We start from the raw sequence: 16,902 nt of genomic DNA on the forward strand, positions 1-16,902 counted from the left end.
ATCTGGATTTTTGAGCCCAGATTATGTTGGGATGGGGCAGTACTTACAGGAGTACCTTTTTTTGGTCAAGATGAATATGCTGGGCTATGGCTGCTCCAGTCTTAAAGGACACATTTTTCCCCAGACTGTTGACAGTTGAAGTGGCTTAGTGTAGAATAGAAGAAGTCAAGGCATTAAAAACATTTAAGAAAGTGCAAATTTTGGTAAGCTGAAACTACAGTTCCCCCAGTGAAGGGATGTGTTACTGAGGAAAGGGTTTTAAAACTTGTTCTTCTCTGCACATGCAGCTTTAAATAAACTTAAAGGGAAAAAAGCCTTAGACTAAACCAACCTGTAAATTTAGCAAACTGAACAACTAACAATGCTTGTCAAGTTGCATGTTAATATATTTGAAATTCCATTCACTGGGTCTGTTACAGGCCAGGCTGTGCTAAAGTGTGCAATAACCAGCCAAAACCACCAAACTGGCTTCTGTCTTAATGGCCAGAAACCTCCTTTTGGATATTGAAGCAATTTCACTAAAGTAGCCATTACAATTCCTGCCTTTTTGTATACAACAGCTCCTCCTGTGATGTTAAACCCACACAATCCTGCAAGGAAAATCTTCTTTGGTTTGTAGAAGTTCTTATTTCATCATTAATGGTAGTTTTTAAAGCATCTTGAGCTGGCCACTTCGTGGATGTACCAGGTGTTGTAAACACATTTATTTACTTTCCACTGCACAGGATCCTTTTGTGGAAACAGGAGGATGCCTTAAACAACTGGATGTATTTATTCTTACAAATAATTAGAAGGTATTTAGGTATTTTCTTAGTTTGGTTGGCATCATGAAGATTTATTTGAGAGGCCTGAGGAAACTGTTGATTTTAGGAATATGATATAAACCAAGAATATTTCCTTGGAGGTGATTGATAAATAAGTAAATACTAAAAGTGAACTTTATTTCCTCTGGTTTTGTTCCCTCAGACATTCTTTATGAATTCAGAATTGGATTTTGTGCAGTTGATGTATTTTGTGGGAAGGAGCTCCTAGATCCCTTCCTAAAAAATGTGGGTTTAGGTCTCTTGAGATTTTGGGAAGATCTTTTTATACTTCTAGTATCTGTGAAACATCAATTCTATTGCTATTTGTCAGTGTATAAATAATAAAAGGGTAGTTGTGAACTGGACTAGGTGGCGGTAATCTGTAGAAAGCCCTAAGTGCTAAAATAATTCCGTGACCTCCAAAGAGTTGCTCGTGGGATAGAATCCTGATGATGTAGAGATCTACTGCAAATAGGTAACAAAAGCAGAGGAAACAAGTGTTTTTACAGTCTGTGTGCAGTATTTTTTTCGGATAGTGGAGAAAAGTTAAAAGCCAGTGTCTGATTGGGTTCAGTTGAACAGTGTTTCAGCTGGTCTAAGTTGGGGCTGCTAGAGTCCTGAATGGTTCTGCATCCTTTTTGCTGCATCTGATCTTGAAACCAAGGGGTTCAATGTTAATCCCTTTTCCAACAGGATTGTTTTTCTGCTGATTTAACTCCCTGAAGTGGCTTGCTACAGGATGAGCTTACCTGGAAATGCTTATCTAGGGGCAGGATAATGGCAGTGAACACCCAAGAATTATATGTTCCCAATTTTGGATATTGGCTGTTGTGCAAGCACTACAATGAGTAATACATAATCAGAAGCTGTACGCCCTTGAACTGAGATAGCAGCAGCTGTAAGCACAAACTGCAGTTAACATAAAGTTCTCAAAACTAGGATCACATGTTTTCCTGCCTGTGGTTGAGTTAGGTTAAAAGTCAGGCTCGTGGTTCCATTCTGCTCTGTGCTTGCTGTAGATGTTAGTCCTCACAATAGGTGTTTGTTCACACACCCTGTTCTGGCAAAATGGTCCAGAAAATCCTCAGTGTTGATTCCTGCAGGGTATTAGGAGTGATTATTTGGGAAGATGCCATGAGGCCTCATTTGTGCTCAGGTGGAACCAGGCCATGGATTTGCCTGCAGTGCTGTGGGTGGCTTTGGTCAGTGCTGGAGGTGGACAGGGACAGGAGAGGGATTTCTCACTTAGGTCACCTAAGGTACAAGCAAGTCCAGGCAGTCCAGTTGAAAACTGATCATCATAGAGTTGTTTTCCATTCTGTAGGGTGCCTATAATTTGTCTTGTATAACTGAATGGAGAACCTTATCTGCTGCTGCTGAACAATTATTTGCCAACTTTAAAAATCAGTCCTTTCTGTTTTCCAGGAAAATAATTGTGCTTCTTGCACAGCTTGATTCGTGTATCAAATACACAAAATTAGTTTAGGATTGCTGTGGTTGTGCATCTTATCCGCATTTATTTTTTCCTGAGCTGTTTCTGCCTTTCTGAGTTTGAGTTTATGACCCTGTATCTGCATAGGTGAATGAAATTCCTGGAAGTCTTAATTCAGCTGCCACTGCAGTGAAATGCATGTTTTTGTGTCACCTAGAAAGATTAGAGGAAATCCAACTTAACTACTGATATAATAGTTGAAAGGTGCTTCAGTGGCCCATTCTCTTTAATATGGTTTAAAAGTCAGTACTTAGAGGGCAGGACCTTGTGCTTTTGTAGGGTGGGGTCCTTTTTGTTGTAGCAGACATGAATGGTACATCTGCCAGACCCCTCTGTCCAGTGTACCCAGAATAATTTATTTAAGACAAGTAAATTTCACTGGGTTGGTTATAGTCAGAATCAGAGCTTCCCTCTGATGTTGTTGTATTTGAATTAGTGCTTTATTGAATAAACAACATTGCAGTTTTGGGTCACCTGTAGGGGTAACTTACAGAAATAGTTTTAAAGTTCAGAAATTTCAGCTTCAGTGCTGCTTCTGGAAGCTGAATAATGTTTATGCATGTCAGTTGGGAAGAAATAAAACCGCTAGATCATCTTATACTGTTCTACATCTTAAGCCTGTATCAGTTGAACTACTACAGAATCAAAATTTTGATGGACTTAGGAATGTAAAACTATTCATATGGCGGTTTATAAATTTACTACTACAGAGTTTACAGCTTAGTGCTACTTTGATTCTTTAATCAAATTCATTTTATAATAGTTTAATGTGGGATTTGATATTTGCCTTCCAAGCTACACTGCTTTGCATTAGTGTTAAAAATTGCTTGAATTGCTTGAGAAGTGAATCAAAAGGAGTAAAGGTCTTTAGACTCCTATAAAGCTCAGCCTACTGATTTTTTTTCTTTTTCCTTTATTGCATATCTGCAATATCAGATATGTCCATTTAACAGTTCTGCAATATTTTTGAACCTTTTCCCATTTTATAAGTAGATTTATTAAGTAATTTATTTAGAGGGATATGCTTTGAATTATATCTTGCTAGTAGGACTGACACAAAAACTGGTAATGCTGAAAAATATTCAGAACTAGTGTAGTTACCTTCTGCTTCTCATTCTAAAGCGTGCTGGCACCTTTGAGAGAGAGGAGTGTTGGTTCTCTCTGTGCTGTTTGTCTTTTTCAGCTTCAGAAGGATGCACTGACCTGCTGGGGCAGGGAGCTTGGACCAGGTGACCCAGTGGGATCCCTTCCAGCCTGCCCTATGCTGGGATTCTGGGACCTAGACCCAATATTAAGAATTAAAACAAATTCCTTAAAATAATCTTTTAGCAGATGGCGGAATTTGGGAGTTTTTTTAGAATTTTCTGGAAGTTTTTTTATAACTGAGTCACACTACATGGTACTGCTGAAAATATTAGAGATGAATATTCTTAATTATAAAATTTCACCAGCAAGGTCTTATAGTAATGATTTAGGGGTTACTATTTTACATCTCACAAAGGCAAGAATTTAATTGGTGTGGTTTTTGTATTGCTGTTATCTGCCTAAAAATGAGCCAGGTTTTCAAAGTAAGTGGTTTGGAGTACAGGTCAGAACAATATTTCAGGCTTAAGAAATAAATTTCAGCTCAGTTAGGGTTGTAACAAACATGTATTTTAAGGCTGTCTGTGTGTGATCTTCACAGTGTAATTTTTTATTCTACTTGTGTTAACAGTGTTAGATCTAGAAAAAAAACCCTGAAAATCATAAAGCAAGTTATTTCCAGAAGTGTTTGAAAGTAACGGTGTTAAAAAGTTTGCAGTCAATTTGGTACAGCTTTTAGCCCGAAAAAAAGCTTTTAAACTTCAGTAGGAATGTCTGAGTGTTTTAAAAAAAGGTGATGTTAGTGCCAAAACTACAGGAGGCATCTGTAGGGTTGAGAGATCAGAAAGTGAACAAGGAGATTGTGCTTGGATAGTGTGTATCTGTTTCTGCTAAATATCAGCTCCTGATTTTCTTGTTAAACCTGTGATACCAAATACCTTCTGTTCTCCAAGTCCTGAATGACTCCTGGATAAACTGGATTTGTTTGCCTGAGCTCTGTGATAGAAATACTGGGCTGAATTTACTTTTTGCATCTTAAAGTTCCAGGTTGGTAAAAATGTTTAAAATTCATAGTGCAATAAATATTCCAGCAAACTCAAATTTGTTTTCATGTTTTAGAGACGTTGAGTTGGTTTAGTCTAACTTCTTGGTTGATGTCCATAACATGTAGAACTTGTGCGAAGTGTGCATTATTTTCCTGGGACAACTTGTTTTCTAGCTGAATTCCACTTTAGAAACTGCATTTTAAAAGCTGAGCTGTGGAATGTTATGCTGTTGAAATGTTATCTTTTGCTTGACTGTGTAGGTGGGATAGAACTTTTCAAGCACTGCTTGTGATCTCTTATGTCTTCTTTTTAATTTTTCTAGACTGCTGAATATGTGCCAGAAAAAGTGAAGAAAGCTGAAAAGAAACTAGAAGAAAATCCATATGACCTTGACGCTTGGAGCATTCTCATTCGAGAGGCACAGGTTTAGTGATATAGGATTACATTTCCTTATCTATGGTCCACTCACACTATTTCGTTCTGGAGTAAAATCAGCATAATCATTTACATAAATCATAATACTGTAAATGCTGTTTTGATTTTCAATTTTTAGAATCAGCCTATAGACAAAGCACGGAAGACCTATGAACGCCTTGTTGCCCAGTTCCCCAGTTCTGGCAGATTCTGGAAACTGTACATTGAAGCAGAGGTTAATATTTTTACATTTTTTCTTACATAACATTTCATAGGATTTTAAGTTTATATTTTTATAAGCATGAATAAGATAGGCACATAATATCTAGGGGAAAGGGGATTTTAAATATGCCTTGCTTTATTTTGTAAAATAGGTACAAAGGAATGATTAAAATGAATTCTAAAGTATTGGGTCTTTCATGAGTTGATGATTGTTGCATTATGGAATTGCAACAACATTAAAACTGTTTCAATGGTATTGGAGTGCTTTAGCCTTTTATTTGCTTGTCGTGTCAATTTATTGCCTCCTGTGTCATTTACTTAGAGGATTTTTTTTTATTTACACATACAAACTTATTTGAGTGACTTTCTCTAAATATTTGGTTCTTTTATTTTATTTTTTTTTTTTGCTTTCTTAGGGAATTGAATGTTTCTGTGAACAGTGTTTGCAGGGAGGGTGTGGGGATGGAACTAATTTCTGGAATGAAAATGCATTAGCCCAACTCATTAGCTTTTAAAAATCCCAACAAATTGTGATTGTTTCCATGACTGGGTAAGACTTATCACTAAGTGCATTGGTCAGTGAACTGTCTCTAATGACATGCCATGAAATTCCCTGTATAATCATGGGGGGGTGGTGGTGTTCATTTTGGTTTGATTCCTTTCTGTAGCTGGTATTTAATACTAATACACATGGTTTCTGTGGGCATCTTCTGGCTGCACATCTTCCTTGAGACAGATTTCATATATGCTAAACTTCAGGGGTGGGGACCTGTATTCTGTAGATGAGAAATGAGCTCTTTTTCTTCCATTTGCTGTGAAATTTCATTGCATACTTATCATATCTTATTTTACATTAAATTACTTATCCAGAAATGTCTGGCAGTAAATTTTGAAGATAAGGACAATTGGGATCATGGGAATTGAGCAGAAATTTTTATGTTGTAGTTTATAGTAAGATGCTGCAGTGCAAAATAGTGCCATTTAAATTGAATGCTACCAAATTAAATATATAGAGTTTTCACTATCTTGTTTAGAATGTTGATGTTTATTCATGTTTGGGAGATTGCAAATGGACTAACATCCAAATACATCTTTTTCCTTTTTGGATCCTGCAGCCAAATCCATTAGCCTCTTGTACCCTGAAATTTTTGCTACAGCTTCTAGTTTTTAGAATCTAATCTTATTTCATCATTTCATTAAATTGCCTGATTTCTGTGCTTTTTTAAAACCTTTATCTTTCTCATGCCTCAAATTTAAGGGTTGAGTAAGGCCATTTCAGAAAGCCCGTACTACACTGTACATCCTTCAGCAGAAAGTCCTGTTGTCAGTGTAAAGCTCCCTATCTTAAACCACATTCAGAGATGAACTGACAGACATTACCTCCCCTAATTTATGATCTAAGAGTATTTAGAAACCTTAACAGTGGCAAACTTGGAACAGTCTAGGGCAGAATTTTTTACCTGTTCCTTCAAGGAGAGCAGATCAGCACCAGGGAACACGAGGTAAATCTGAGAGGGAAAGAATTGTCATAGCCATCACTAGTTCTTGTGTGTCTGCTTATTAATACACTTCAAATATTAGAGAAATGGAATATATAGTTCTGTTGTTCAAAACAATGGAAAAATAGGAACTGCAGATTTCCAGTAGAGGCTGCACCTGAAGAGGGTTATATTTGAAAGAAATGTAAGAAGGTAATTTTCAGAAATTTATCTTTTAACAGCCAAATTTTGAAAATCCCAGTTATGACTTAATTTTCAACTTTCCTGGTTACAGTGACATGTTACAACTGATAGTAATTTACAAACAAAGCAATATGCTATTCTCTGGTTTTTTTTAAGCACATGTGAGCACACATAGCTATAAGTTGAAACAACTTATTTCCAAATTCCTCTCTATAAAAAGATATGGTCACAGAATTGGGCACTGTTGTCAGTGTTGTTTTCAGTTGCATATCATTTGTGCAGTCCGTCTGGGTGAGATTCAAATCAAAATGCTTTATCAAATGTTCTTTAAACCCTGTGGTTAAATTTAGACTTCAGTTCATTTTTGAAGGCTGAGTAGAGGAATTCTGTTCAGGCTTCTTTTTATTGCAGCCTTAAGATGTGCAAGGAATATAAGGAAAGTATTTTCCAAAAGCTTTCTTCCTTGGCAATTTTAGTAGTCTCCTCCTGCTAGAAAACTTTTCTTGGGCTGTTAGAAGTATATGAGTTTCTAGCCATGATTTAGTAAAATAAACCTGTGGTTGATCTCCAGCACTGCTTTCAATTTACTTTTGCTGCCTCATTATTGAAATCTGAAAATTGTAAAATCTTCAGTCATCTGTTACCTGCATTTCCTCTGATGTCAAAAAATACTTTCACTCCTTAACAAGAAAATGTTTTCTCTTTGCATCCCAGAAAGACAGAAAGGGGGGGGAAATGGGGGTTCTTTTCTGGCAGGCTGTCTTTCACTAGAGAATTCTGCCCTCTGCAAGACATAAATCAGAGCTGAACAATGTTCCTTAGTTGTGGTGTATTGGTAGATGAGCCAGGGTGAGGGTTATGAAAAGGGCCTTATGAAAAAGAAATTAGCCCTTTAACAGCTGTACTCTCAAAGTTGTTAGAAGTCTTTAAATTCCCCTTTGTCTGACTTAACAAATGTGTTCTCTTTAGTCACTTCCAGTCTTCAGTAGAAATTGTTGATAAACTATCTGAACAAAAACTGCATGTGCCAGTTCTTTTTGTAATGTATAACTTGTAAGTGCAGGCCTTGCTGCTGTGATTACCTCTTGGTTTTATGACTGTGTTTGTTCAGCTCACTGACTGTTGTGCTTTTTGTGTATGGCTGTGTTCCCTAGTGGAATATGGTGGAGAACAGTGCTCAGCACTCAGTGTATCATCCAGCTCACCACAACTGGTACACAGAGCATGCTAAAGGAACCACATACTTCACATTTAGCATTTTGTGTGCCAAGCACTGATTTATATGCTCTGCTCTCTGCATTGGGACTGGTTAGGTAGTCAGTAGAACGTGGAGATTAGTTAGGAAGAGCATGCTTTGACAGTTTGTTAATGGGAATTACACTATTAAAGTTGAAATTGATGAAAAAAGTTTGGATTCTTGCGCTGGTTCTTATTTCTTCTGACCTTCAAAGAAGAATTACAGGACTTAGAAATTATATAAGTGGATGAAACAACTCCCAGTTCACAGCTGGTTTTGGGTCATAGTGTTTGAACACCTAAGTAGAGTTTTGGATTTGATAAGTATTTAAGCAAGTAGAATAGTTAACTTGCTATTCTGCATCTCTTAAAATTTAGGAAGTGGAACAGTAGTGCTATTCTTCCCCAACTCTTATTTTCTCTAGTTACTTAAAGTACACTTTTCTTCTGATACCTTTCCCATAAAAACCTCCTCTCAGAAAGCTTGGCTCTGTTGACATGGCAGTTGTATAAAGGAGTGTCTAAGTCTCAGCCCCACTGTGCCATAATGTTAAATCCATAGATCACACGGTCTGGACTCTAGCCTGCTCTGCTGATGTGCTGTGTCTCCCTGGGTAAGTTATTTAACCTGTTATTTAACAGATACCTACCTACCTACCTCACAGGGTTGTTGTGAGGCTGCTTTAGTGATTAAAGTGCTTTTGGCACCTGCCTAAAAGGTGCTACAGAAATGTGAAAATAAATCCAGTTTAATACCCTATGATCCCATAGGCCCAGCTGTCTTTTACTATTTCCTTTGTCACTTTGACTGATTGAACCATCTTTTAGATACAGAAGGACCTGATAATGCATTTCATGCTCATGAAAGAACATTTACTTTACCAGTCTTGTAAATACTTCAGTAGTTCTGAAGCAAACTTTTGAAATTGCCTTTTTTTTCTCTGCTAGTTTCCTTTGAGAAATCACCAGGTTGAAAATCCTCTTAGGCACATTTATTAAACTGTATTCACATACTTTCAACATTTTTTTAATGATCTAAGGAATTTTTAGTTCCAGTTACTCTGAATGGAAACTTTCCTCTGTAATTGTCCTGAATGCTTCAGGCCAGTTCACACCACAGCTTTTACCTTTTTTATTGAGTGGTACAGCATTATATCCTGGTCACTTTGAACATTGTTAATAGGGGTTGAAAGGTTGCCATAATTAAAGACATAAAAATCATTTCCAAAAGACAGTTGTGACAAGTAGCCCAAGTCTAGAAACAATAAATACAAAGCTGATAACATACATGTAAAAGGTTTGGCTGTTAATATGTATTTTTTTGTCTTGAGAATTTTGCAAGACTCCTGTGTTATTGCTTGTCCTAAAGAAATGCAACCAGATACATTTGTTTAGATAACTTCTATTTCATATGGACATTTTGAATTTTAACTGTCTTGGTCACAAACAGATGCTGTGTGAGGCATCTCACATTCAGGGGGTGGGACCACAGCTTAGGGTTGTTTTGCATTTCATCATATGCAATACATCAGTATCTTTAATCCATGTAATTCACACTGGTGTGGATACTAGTCAGAATGTATCATTTAACGTACTTGTATATGAAAAATGTAAATAAAACCATTTAGAAAAATTATTGTTTTTGTTTAAAATGTCTGTGTTTCTTCAAAGCATTTTCTTCCCCTGTTTTACTTTAGTCTGGTTATAAATTCAGAAAGGAGAATATTGTACCTATCACCAAAATTATTCTGCTTGGGGAAAAATGGGAACTGACTTCTGTCAGGATGCAGTTGGAGTGATCAGAAGTCAAAGTAGAATAGGTTTCTTGCCTGAGATTCTGTTTAGTGGTACTTTCAACTGAATATATTGTGTGTATCACCAGCTGATCTTAGTGAATTTCTTAATGGAAGGCATCCCCATGATAATCCATGCCCACCCCACTAGCCAGCCACATTTCTCATGGTAAGCTCCTGCTTTGAGAAACTGCTGTACAGGTGCTCTGTACAAATACCCATACTGCACAGTCTTGACTGCCTCAGTCTGAGATTTTCAATCTTTTTTACAACTGTATTATTATGATCTTATTCATGTGTGGACTTGTTCCATTCCTGTTAATAAATGTTGTTCTGTCTGTGTGATTATTGTAGACTTGCACTAGAAAGTGAATGCACCTTTTTCCTGTCTCTTCTGCTCCAAGTGTCAATACAGGTGTGTCTACATCTTGCATAGTTCCCCTGGTCCTACAAGCTGTGTAATATCAGAAAATTGCCCACATACTGACATTTGTAGTTTGAGAAGATGCATGCAGCACAACACTAGTGGGTTGCTTCATGATTCTATTTGCTGTATTTGATCATTAAAACCTACTGTGGGGAAGTTTGAGGACATTTCTGAAGTGGAAGTGCTGCCTAATGAAGAGATTACTCTGACCCTCTTCTGTAGTGTGTTGCTATTTACACATGAATAAACACAAACTACTTCCTGTTCTGTTGTATTCTTTCCATGTGGGGCAACAGAAATATCTCCCTGTTAGCTGTGCTAGCTATGTGCTCTTGTTCACAACACTTCTGAAGTCTCACTTTCAAGTGTAACAAGGACAGTGAAAACTTTTTGTGTGCTTTCTTCTGTTGAAGTCGTTTGTTGATTCTTTGATATTTTGAGGGGGGATCTGAGCATCAGGTCAGGCACAAACTTGGGCTTCTTATATCAGAACCTGAAAGAACCAGAAGTAAAAACAAGTTTCTTGTGTATGCTGTATTTGCTATGGATTGGTTCTCCATCTCCCTGCGAGAGGAAAACCGTGATTGTAATCTTTTGATTCTTTTCTGTATCTCTTCTAGCTGCCAGCTGGTTGAGTTTCCTGATCTTTATTCAGATTTTGAGAAACATGATGGTTGAGAGAACACTTTCTGTTAAACCTTCTCTGCTAGTGCTACTACATAAAATGATGTGTGACTGTTTGCTGCAGAATGTCTTTACAGACTGTGGGGAGGCTTTGAGTCATAGCTGGGATGAGATCCAGTGACTTTCTTAGCTGGAAGCTCTGTGGAAGCAAGTCCTTCCCCGTGGCATTCCTTTGTCCTCTTAGTGGTCTTCATTTACAAGAGTGCGTTGGGTTTCCCCCTCGTTTTATTCTTGATTTTTCTCACCAGTGGCTTCAGAATGATGGGTGCTCCATCTCCAGTGACAGTTTTGGATTTCTCCAATGACATGTGTACCTAACATCCTGTGACCTTTTTTTTTTGATTCTTACATAAAGCAATTCAGAAGTGAGAAGACATATGCATTGGTCCATAACTGTATAACATTGCACAGGTAGCATTTGCTTTGTGCACATTATGTACATGTAGTTAACTACACGTGAGGAAATCTTAATTTGTAATTAAATAATCTAATTTCTAGGTTTTGTTATTATTCTATTATTTCAAATAAGCTAAGTAATTTGAATCTGATCTGTAGTGGGGTTGAGCTGGTTTGGTAATGACAAATATAATACAAAAGCATGGGAGCATTTCCAGGGTTCACTGGAACATCATAAATGTTACATTTTGAGGATAGGCAGATAAGTAGAAAGGTGTTCTTTTTTAATTGAGTTTGTGCACAGTTTTCAGTAATAACTTCTCTAGAGTGGGCTCCTGTTGCATCTTGAGACAAGACCTCACTGTTAATCTGAAGTGTAAACAGCTGGGCTGTCTCTGTTCCATTAAAAGCAGATTGGACAAGCCCTGTGACAGGGGCTGTGCATTAATCTTAAATTGCACCAGTTCCAGTGAGAACACAGTGCTGATCTGATGGCAGGTGCTGTACCCAGTGCTCTTGTAGATTGCTGGGCTCAAGGCTTTGAGAACTTTAACATCTCTGACATACTCCAAAAGGAGAGGATTTAGTATGCTGAGGATGTGTGCTAATTTCACTTGTGCTTTCACCCTGGCTCTGAGTTCCAGCAAAGCAGCTTGTACATATGTTTAAATTACATCGTTTTTTTTATCCTTAATTCAAACCATTCCCCTAAATCAGCTAATTTGGAAAGTTTAATATTGTGATGGAGGATCAAGTGTTTTACCTCCTTTGATTCCTGTAATCTATCTGGGTGACACTTTGAGATTCTAATGAGGACAAGATACTCAGGCCAGCCCTTTATGCTTTGCATTAGGGCTTGAAATAGAGAGTCAGAAATAACCAGTGTGTGAAACTAGAACAAGAGATGACTGTACATTCTTGCTATAAACAATCTGATACTTCTGTATTGGTTTTTGTGAGAATGGATACATTGCTTAAAATACATTCCAGGTCTTGCATTTGGACTAAAATAATGCCTAGTTGTTCAGTTTATAGTATTTTCTACATCCAGACTGCAACAAAGTCAACTTCCTTTAGCTGTTGTTCACCCTTGAAGTATGGGTTCTCAAACACAGTTTTTACTGTTTAAACAAAATTAAAATGAACTCTCAGTTTGAAATTTAGATTTGCAGAAATGGGGTGGCAGGTGTGTAGTTGTATATGTGCTGTCCTGCAGATAAAACAGATTATGAAGTTAGCATGTTAGCTAACTTCATTGTATTCAGTGGAGCTGCATTTAAACATCAAACTATGTTTAAAACGTTCTCTCAATTTAGGATTTTGATTATTTTAATTGTTATGGCTAAATGCAGACTTACTATAGGTTCTATGCCTGTGGATTCCTGAGGAATCTGTCAGACTATGCATATGCATCTGTGTTCATGTGTGTGTGTGTGTATGTGTGTGTGTATGTTTAGATTATAAGGTCACACAGCATAATGTTCTTTTTAAATCATAGAGTAGGAATAGGAGTGGGTGAACTTACCAGTGCAAATTGTCTGCAGGTAATTTACTCCCTAAAAGTGTATAGGTACTTAGAAAAATAATGTATGGAGAATATATTTAGAATTTCAGTGAAAAGGATTTTATTATCTGCAGCTTCAGCCTGAGTGCAAAAACATGCCTTGGTGCTGTGTGTAGAGGAGTGGGAAGATAGAGCTGGATTCCCTCTTCATTTTTGTTGTCTTGATCCCAGTATTGGCTTGCCTTTTCTCCATTCCTACCTACCCGTCACCGTACTGTCTGTGTGTGTTTTTATGGGCAGATGCAGGAGTATATTCAGTGTAAGAATTGTCAATCTCAGCTATTGCTGGGTGCTGTATCTTCCAATGTGTGCTTGCAGTTCATCTTTCAGATGATGAGGAGGTCCCAGGAGGCCTTGGCAGGAGCTGTCACTGCACAGCTCAGAGGTGTTCTTTCAGTGCCACAATTGTACTGCCCATTTCAGATGGGGCAACAAAGGGACTGGGGGGGAGATTCCCTAGTAATGAAATGTAACTGATTTGATCTAAAAAACAAATCTCAAATTAATCCCCTGACAGACTTTTTTAACATTGTAATTACTGCAGGAGAAATCTGGTATTCTTGCTATCTCTAAATTCTGCTTATGCAGTTATGCAGCTGCTGGTTAGTAATGGTATTGCATTTGTAAAGTGTGCAAGCACATTTAACAGCCTGTGATGAGCACTATATTGTAGGAACAGTTCTGAATTAATTTCTTTTAAACTCCCTGAGACATGGTTCAGTCAGTCTCTGTAGGTTACTCTTTGGTATTGTATCACAGAAAATTGCATTACAGCATGCAGAGCTTGAGGTACAAGCAGCCTTGCTATTGATATTAATGCAGCACGGGCTAGAATGATAGGAATTAAATATATATATATATATATGTGTGTATAGGCTTGCTGCTACTTCTTGTGTGTGTGTGTATAGGCTTGCAGCTACTTAAAGGTGTTAAGCATTTCTAATATACAATTAATACAAGCTGAAGATGAGTGACAGTGAATAAGTTCACAAAAAATTCCTTTTGTAACACATTTGCTTTTGGAAGTTTAGCTTGCAGTTTTCCTTCCACCAGCTTTGTCAGTTGAGCCCTTCCCAAGATTTTTCCATGGCGCTGCAATAATTAATAGTTTTAGTTCCCAGCAGTGTGCTTTGGAAGTGTCCCTGACAGTGCAGCCAGGTTCCTCCATGAGGAAGCATTTCCTTCATACCAGGTCAGAGCAGCAGGCCCTACACTGAGAGCCTTAGTCTGGCAGGGTTCATTTCACTGGGGGAATTTTGTCATTCTGGTCCTGACTGACTGTGCCTTTGGGAATTTGAAGTTCTGCCTAGTTGCAGGATTGTGCTAGATATTCTTACTCCCTGTGATAATGGCCAATAGTTGGATAAAAAGTGACTAGGAGAAAGTGCAGTTCATTTATAATAAAGACTGTAAAGTTCAAAAGGACTGGTTCTAAATAGAAAGGGATAAATGTTTAAAAGCACACACAGATACCCTGGAAAACCCTACTAGCTATTTAAGGGGTTTTTTGGTAAAAATGCACTCTTAAAATAGTCCCAAATGCATGACTTGTTGGTCCAAGTCACCCAAAGAAGTGCAGTGGGTGCAAGCTAAATGCAGAGCAGGGTCCCCATCCCTACTCCACCCCCTAAGAAAGAAAGTGCTGCCCTGGTGCCTTACTTGCCCATGATTGTTGTCCACCAGTTACCATTCCCCAGGGCAATGTTATCAATAATTGTAGCTCAAATGAAACTCTGCACAGAAGTCCTTGAGCAGGATGGGCAGGCACCTCAGACTACTCCACAGTGTTTCCTCCTGATAAAATATCAGTGCTTGTAAGCCTGAGCAGGAAACAGACTGTATGATTTATTGTTACAGGATAAAAATTCAAGTTCTCCCACTCAAAGTGTGACTAAACTTAATTCAGGCCTCACTTTTTTTTTTAGTGGGGGGGAATTCAATTTCAGATTGATACACAAAAGCACATGCTTTTTTTGCATGTGTACAGGATGGGTGTTTTTTGAGAAGTACCGTAGAACTTTAAAATTAGCTGGCTTGAATTCAGGAATATTTTTTCTGGCACTAAGCAAATGGAGGTAAGTTTTGTGCTAGTGGTCTTAGCTGTTAAAAAAAATACTGTTTCATTATGAGCTATTTACAAAAGAAAAAAGGCACCAGGTTAGAGATGACATATTTATTTGTCATTTTACTGATGCTCCAAAGTTTGGGTTTACCCCTAGAAAAGTTTGAATAAGGTCAGCTGTGAGTTTTTTTAATTTGCCAGTGAGAAAAGCACTGGTGTTTTCAAACAATTAAGTTTGATAATTCTGGTTGATCTCCTCTCTGACTCAAATGAAGAGCCTGCACTGGGGAGGTGTCCTTAGACTTCTAGCAGTCTGTCATTTCTGCACAAGCTTCACAGTCAAACATTTTTCACTGCACTTGGAGTGTGCCTTTGTGCCTCTGATGTACAGAAGAGTTGAGCACCTGCTGAGTTGCTGCAGCTGCTTGAACCCTGTGCTGGTGGTTGTTTTTGCCTCCCAGGCTGGCAGAGTTGCTGTAACTGTTAGAAAGTGCTGGTTTTCACCTGTGAAAGCAAGAGATTTCTGCTGCAGTCAGTACTGGAAGTCAGTTCTCAGGTGCTGCCTGACTCAGCCCATCACAGAGCTTTTGCAGTGATGCTTCAGTGTGTTGCTGAGCCTTCAGAGTGGATTTTGAAGGCTGCTGCATCACCATGATGACACGTGCCCAAACCAAGCACCATTGCCAAGCCTGTTCTCTTCCAGAACTGGCCTCGAGTTTGGACCTGGGCAGATCCACATCTTGGGAACCTTGGCTGCCTTGCTGGGAGCTGCACCTTCTCAATTCAGAGGGCTTACATGATGTTTTCTACAGGTCTCTGTTTTGTTCTTAGCCAAATATTTTCTCCAGTTAAGCTCTTTTATTAGTTACATGTCCCTTTTACAAAGTGCTTTGCTATTGACATGTGCTTGGTGTTTTTATATCCAACCTGCTCTTGGCATCCTAGCTTAAAGCAGCAAAATAGAAGAAAAAAGAGCTCTCTTGGGATTTCTGAGATCCCATACGTGCTTCTATGCAAATTACATTAGCTAGGAGCCTACATACCATTTTGAACACTATGCTTTAATTTTCTCTTTGCAGGCATTTGCAGCATTCTGTAATGCAAGTGCTGTCTGAATGTATTCTGTATTTACATAACAATGCACCTAACCTCGGAGGCTGAGGATCAGTCTGATGGTTTTGAGAACCATTCTCTGGGCCATTTCTGCTACAAATTATTGGAAAATTGCTCTTTATGTTCTAAGAACAGAGGCAAAATATTTGTTGTCTGCTAACAAGCCAAGCTGGTCTTGTGCTAATATTACAAGAGTAAGAAGATTATGCTGTATGACATAATTACATCATCTAGTACTATTTTTAACTCCTTGAATAACCTTTTCCTTAGGAGAATTGCTTGTTTGGCTGGATTTACTGGGGAGAGCCTTTCTGAGACCAGTTCCATGCTAGAAAATGTGAGCCACAAATGCATGGCCACGGAATGAATTGGGCCACTCAAAAAGGCAGCAGTTCTTTCTGCTCTTATATCTTCATTTGGGTTAGCAGCCCTTTTTGCCAAGTCCCTGTGGAGGCTGCCTTACAGATGTGTAGCTTTTAAAAAATTTTATATTCTAGGATCTCTTCAAGAAGTAAGATCTCTTTGAAATTGTATATTGCTCAGGTGTACTTTTAACATATGCTTGGTGAATGAACAGAGATTTCTTCCATAAAAATTATTATTAATTGATAGCCATATTTTACTTTAAAAATTGTCTGAAATACTATAATTGACAGATTGCTTATCAAACTTACTCTTTTCTGCCCTTTTATGCAAACCCTTTTCATCTGAAAAGAATGTGTCAAAACTGAGGCATGTGATGAGTATAGTGAGAAATTATAAAATTATAAACCTAATGGGGAACTCTGTACCCCTTAAAACACCTCATTTTCCTCAGCTATAACCTCAAATGACATAGTAAACTGCCACTTTCTTGAAGAATTTGAGGAAAGCAAAATGAAAGCA

General features: G+C 38.0%; 1 protein-coding gene across 1 annotated transcript in view; it reads left to right on the forward strand.

Moving 5' to 3' along the window:
* Window positions 1-3,845: 3,845 nt before the first annotated feature.
* The window catches only part of CSTF3 (cleavage stimulation factor subunit 3), a 36,295-nt gene continuing 23,238 nt past the window's right edge, over window positions 3,846-16,902 (forward strand). The window contains exons 1-3 of the mRNA XM_031063213.1: window positions 3,846-3,863; window positions 4,747-4,848; window positions 4,978-5,073. Coding sequence (XP_030919073.1) covers window positions 3,846-3,863; window positions 4,747-4,848; window positions 4,978-5,073 — 216 coding nt within the window. The remainder of the gene's footprint in view (window positions 3,864-4,746; window positions 4,849-4,977; window positions 5,074-16,902) is intronic.

The sequence above is a fragment of the Geospiza fortis genome, unplaced genomic scaffold, assembly GCF_000277835.1.
Source record: "Geospiza fortis unplaced genomic scaffold, GeoFor_1.0 scaffold196, whole genome shotgun sequence".
Taxonomy (NCBI): domain Eukaryota; kingdom Metazoa; phylum Chordata; class Aves; order Passeriformes; family Thraupidae; genus Geospiza; species Geospiza fortis.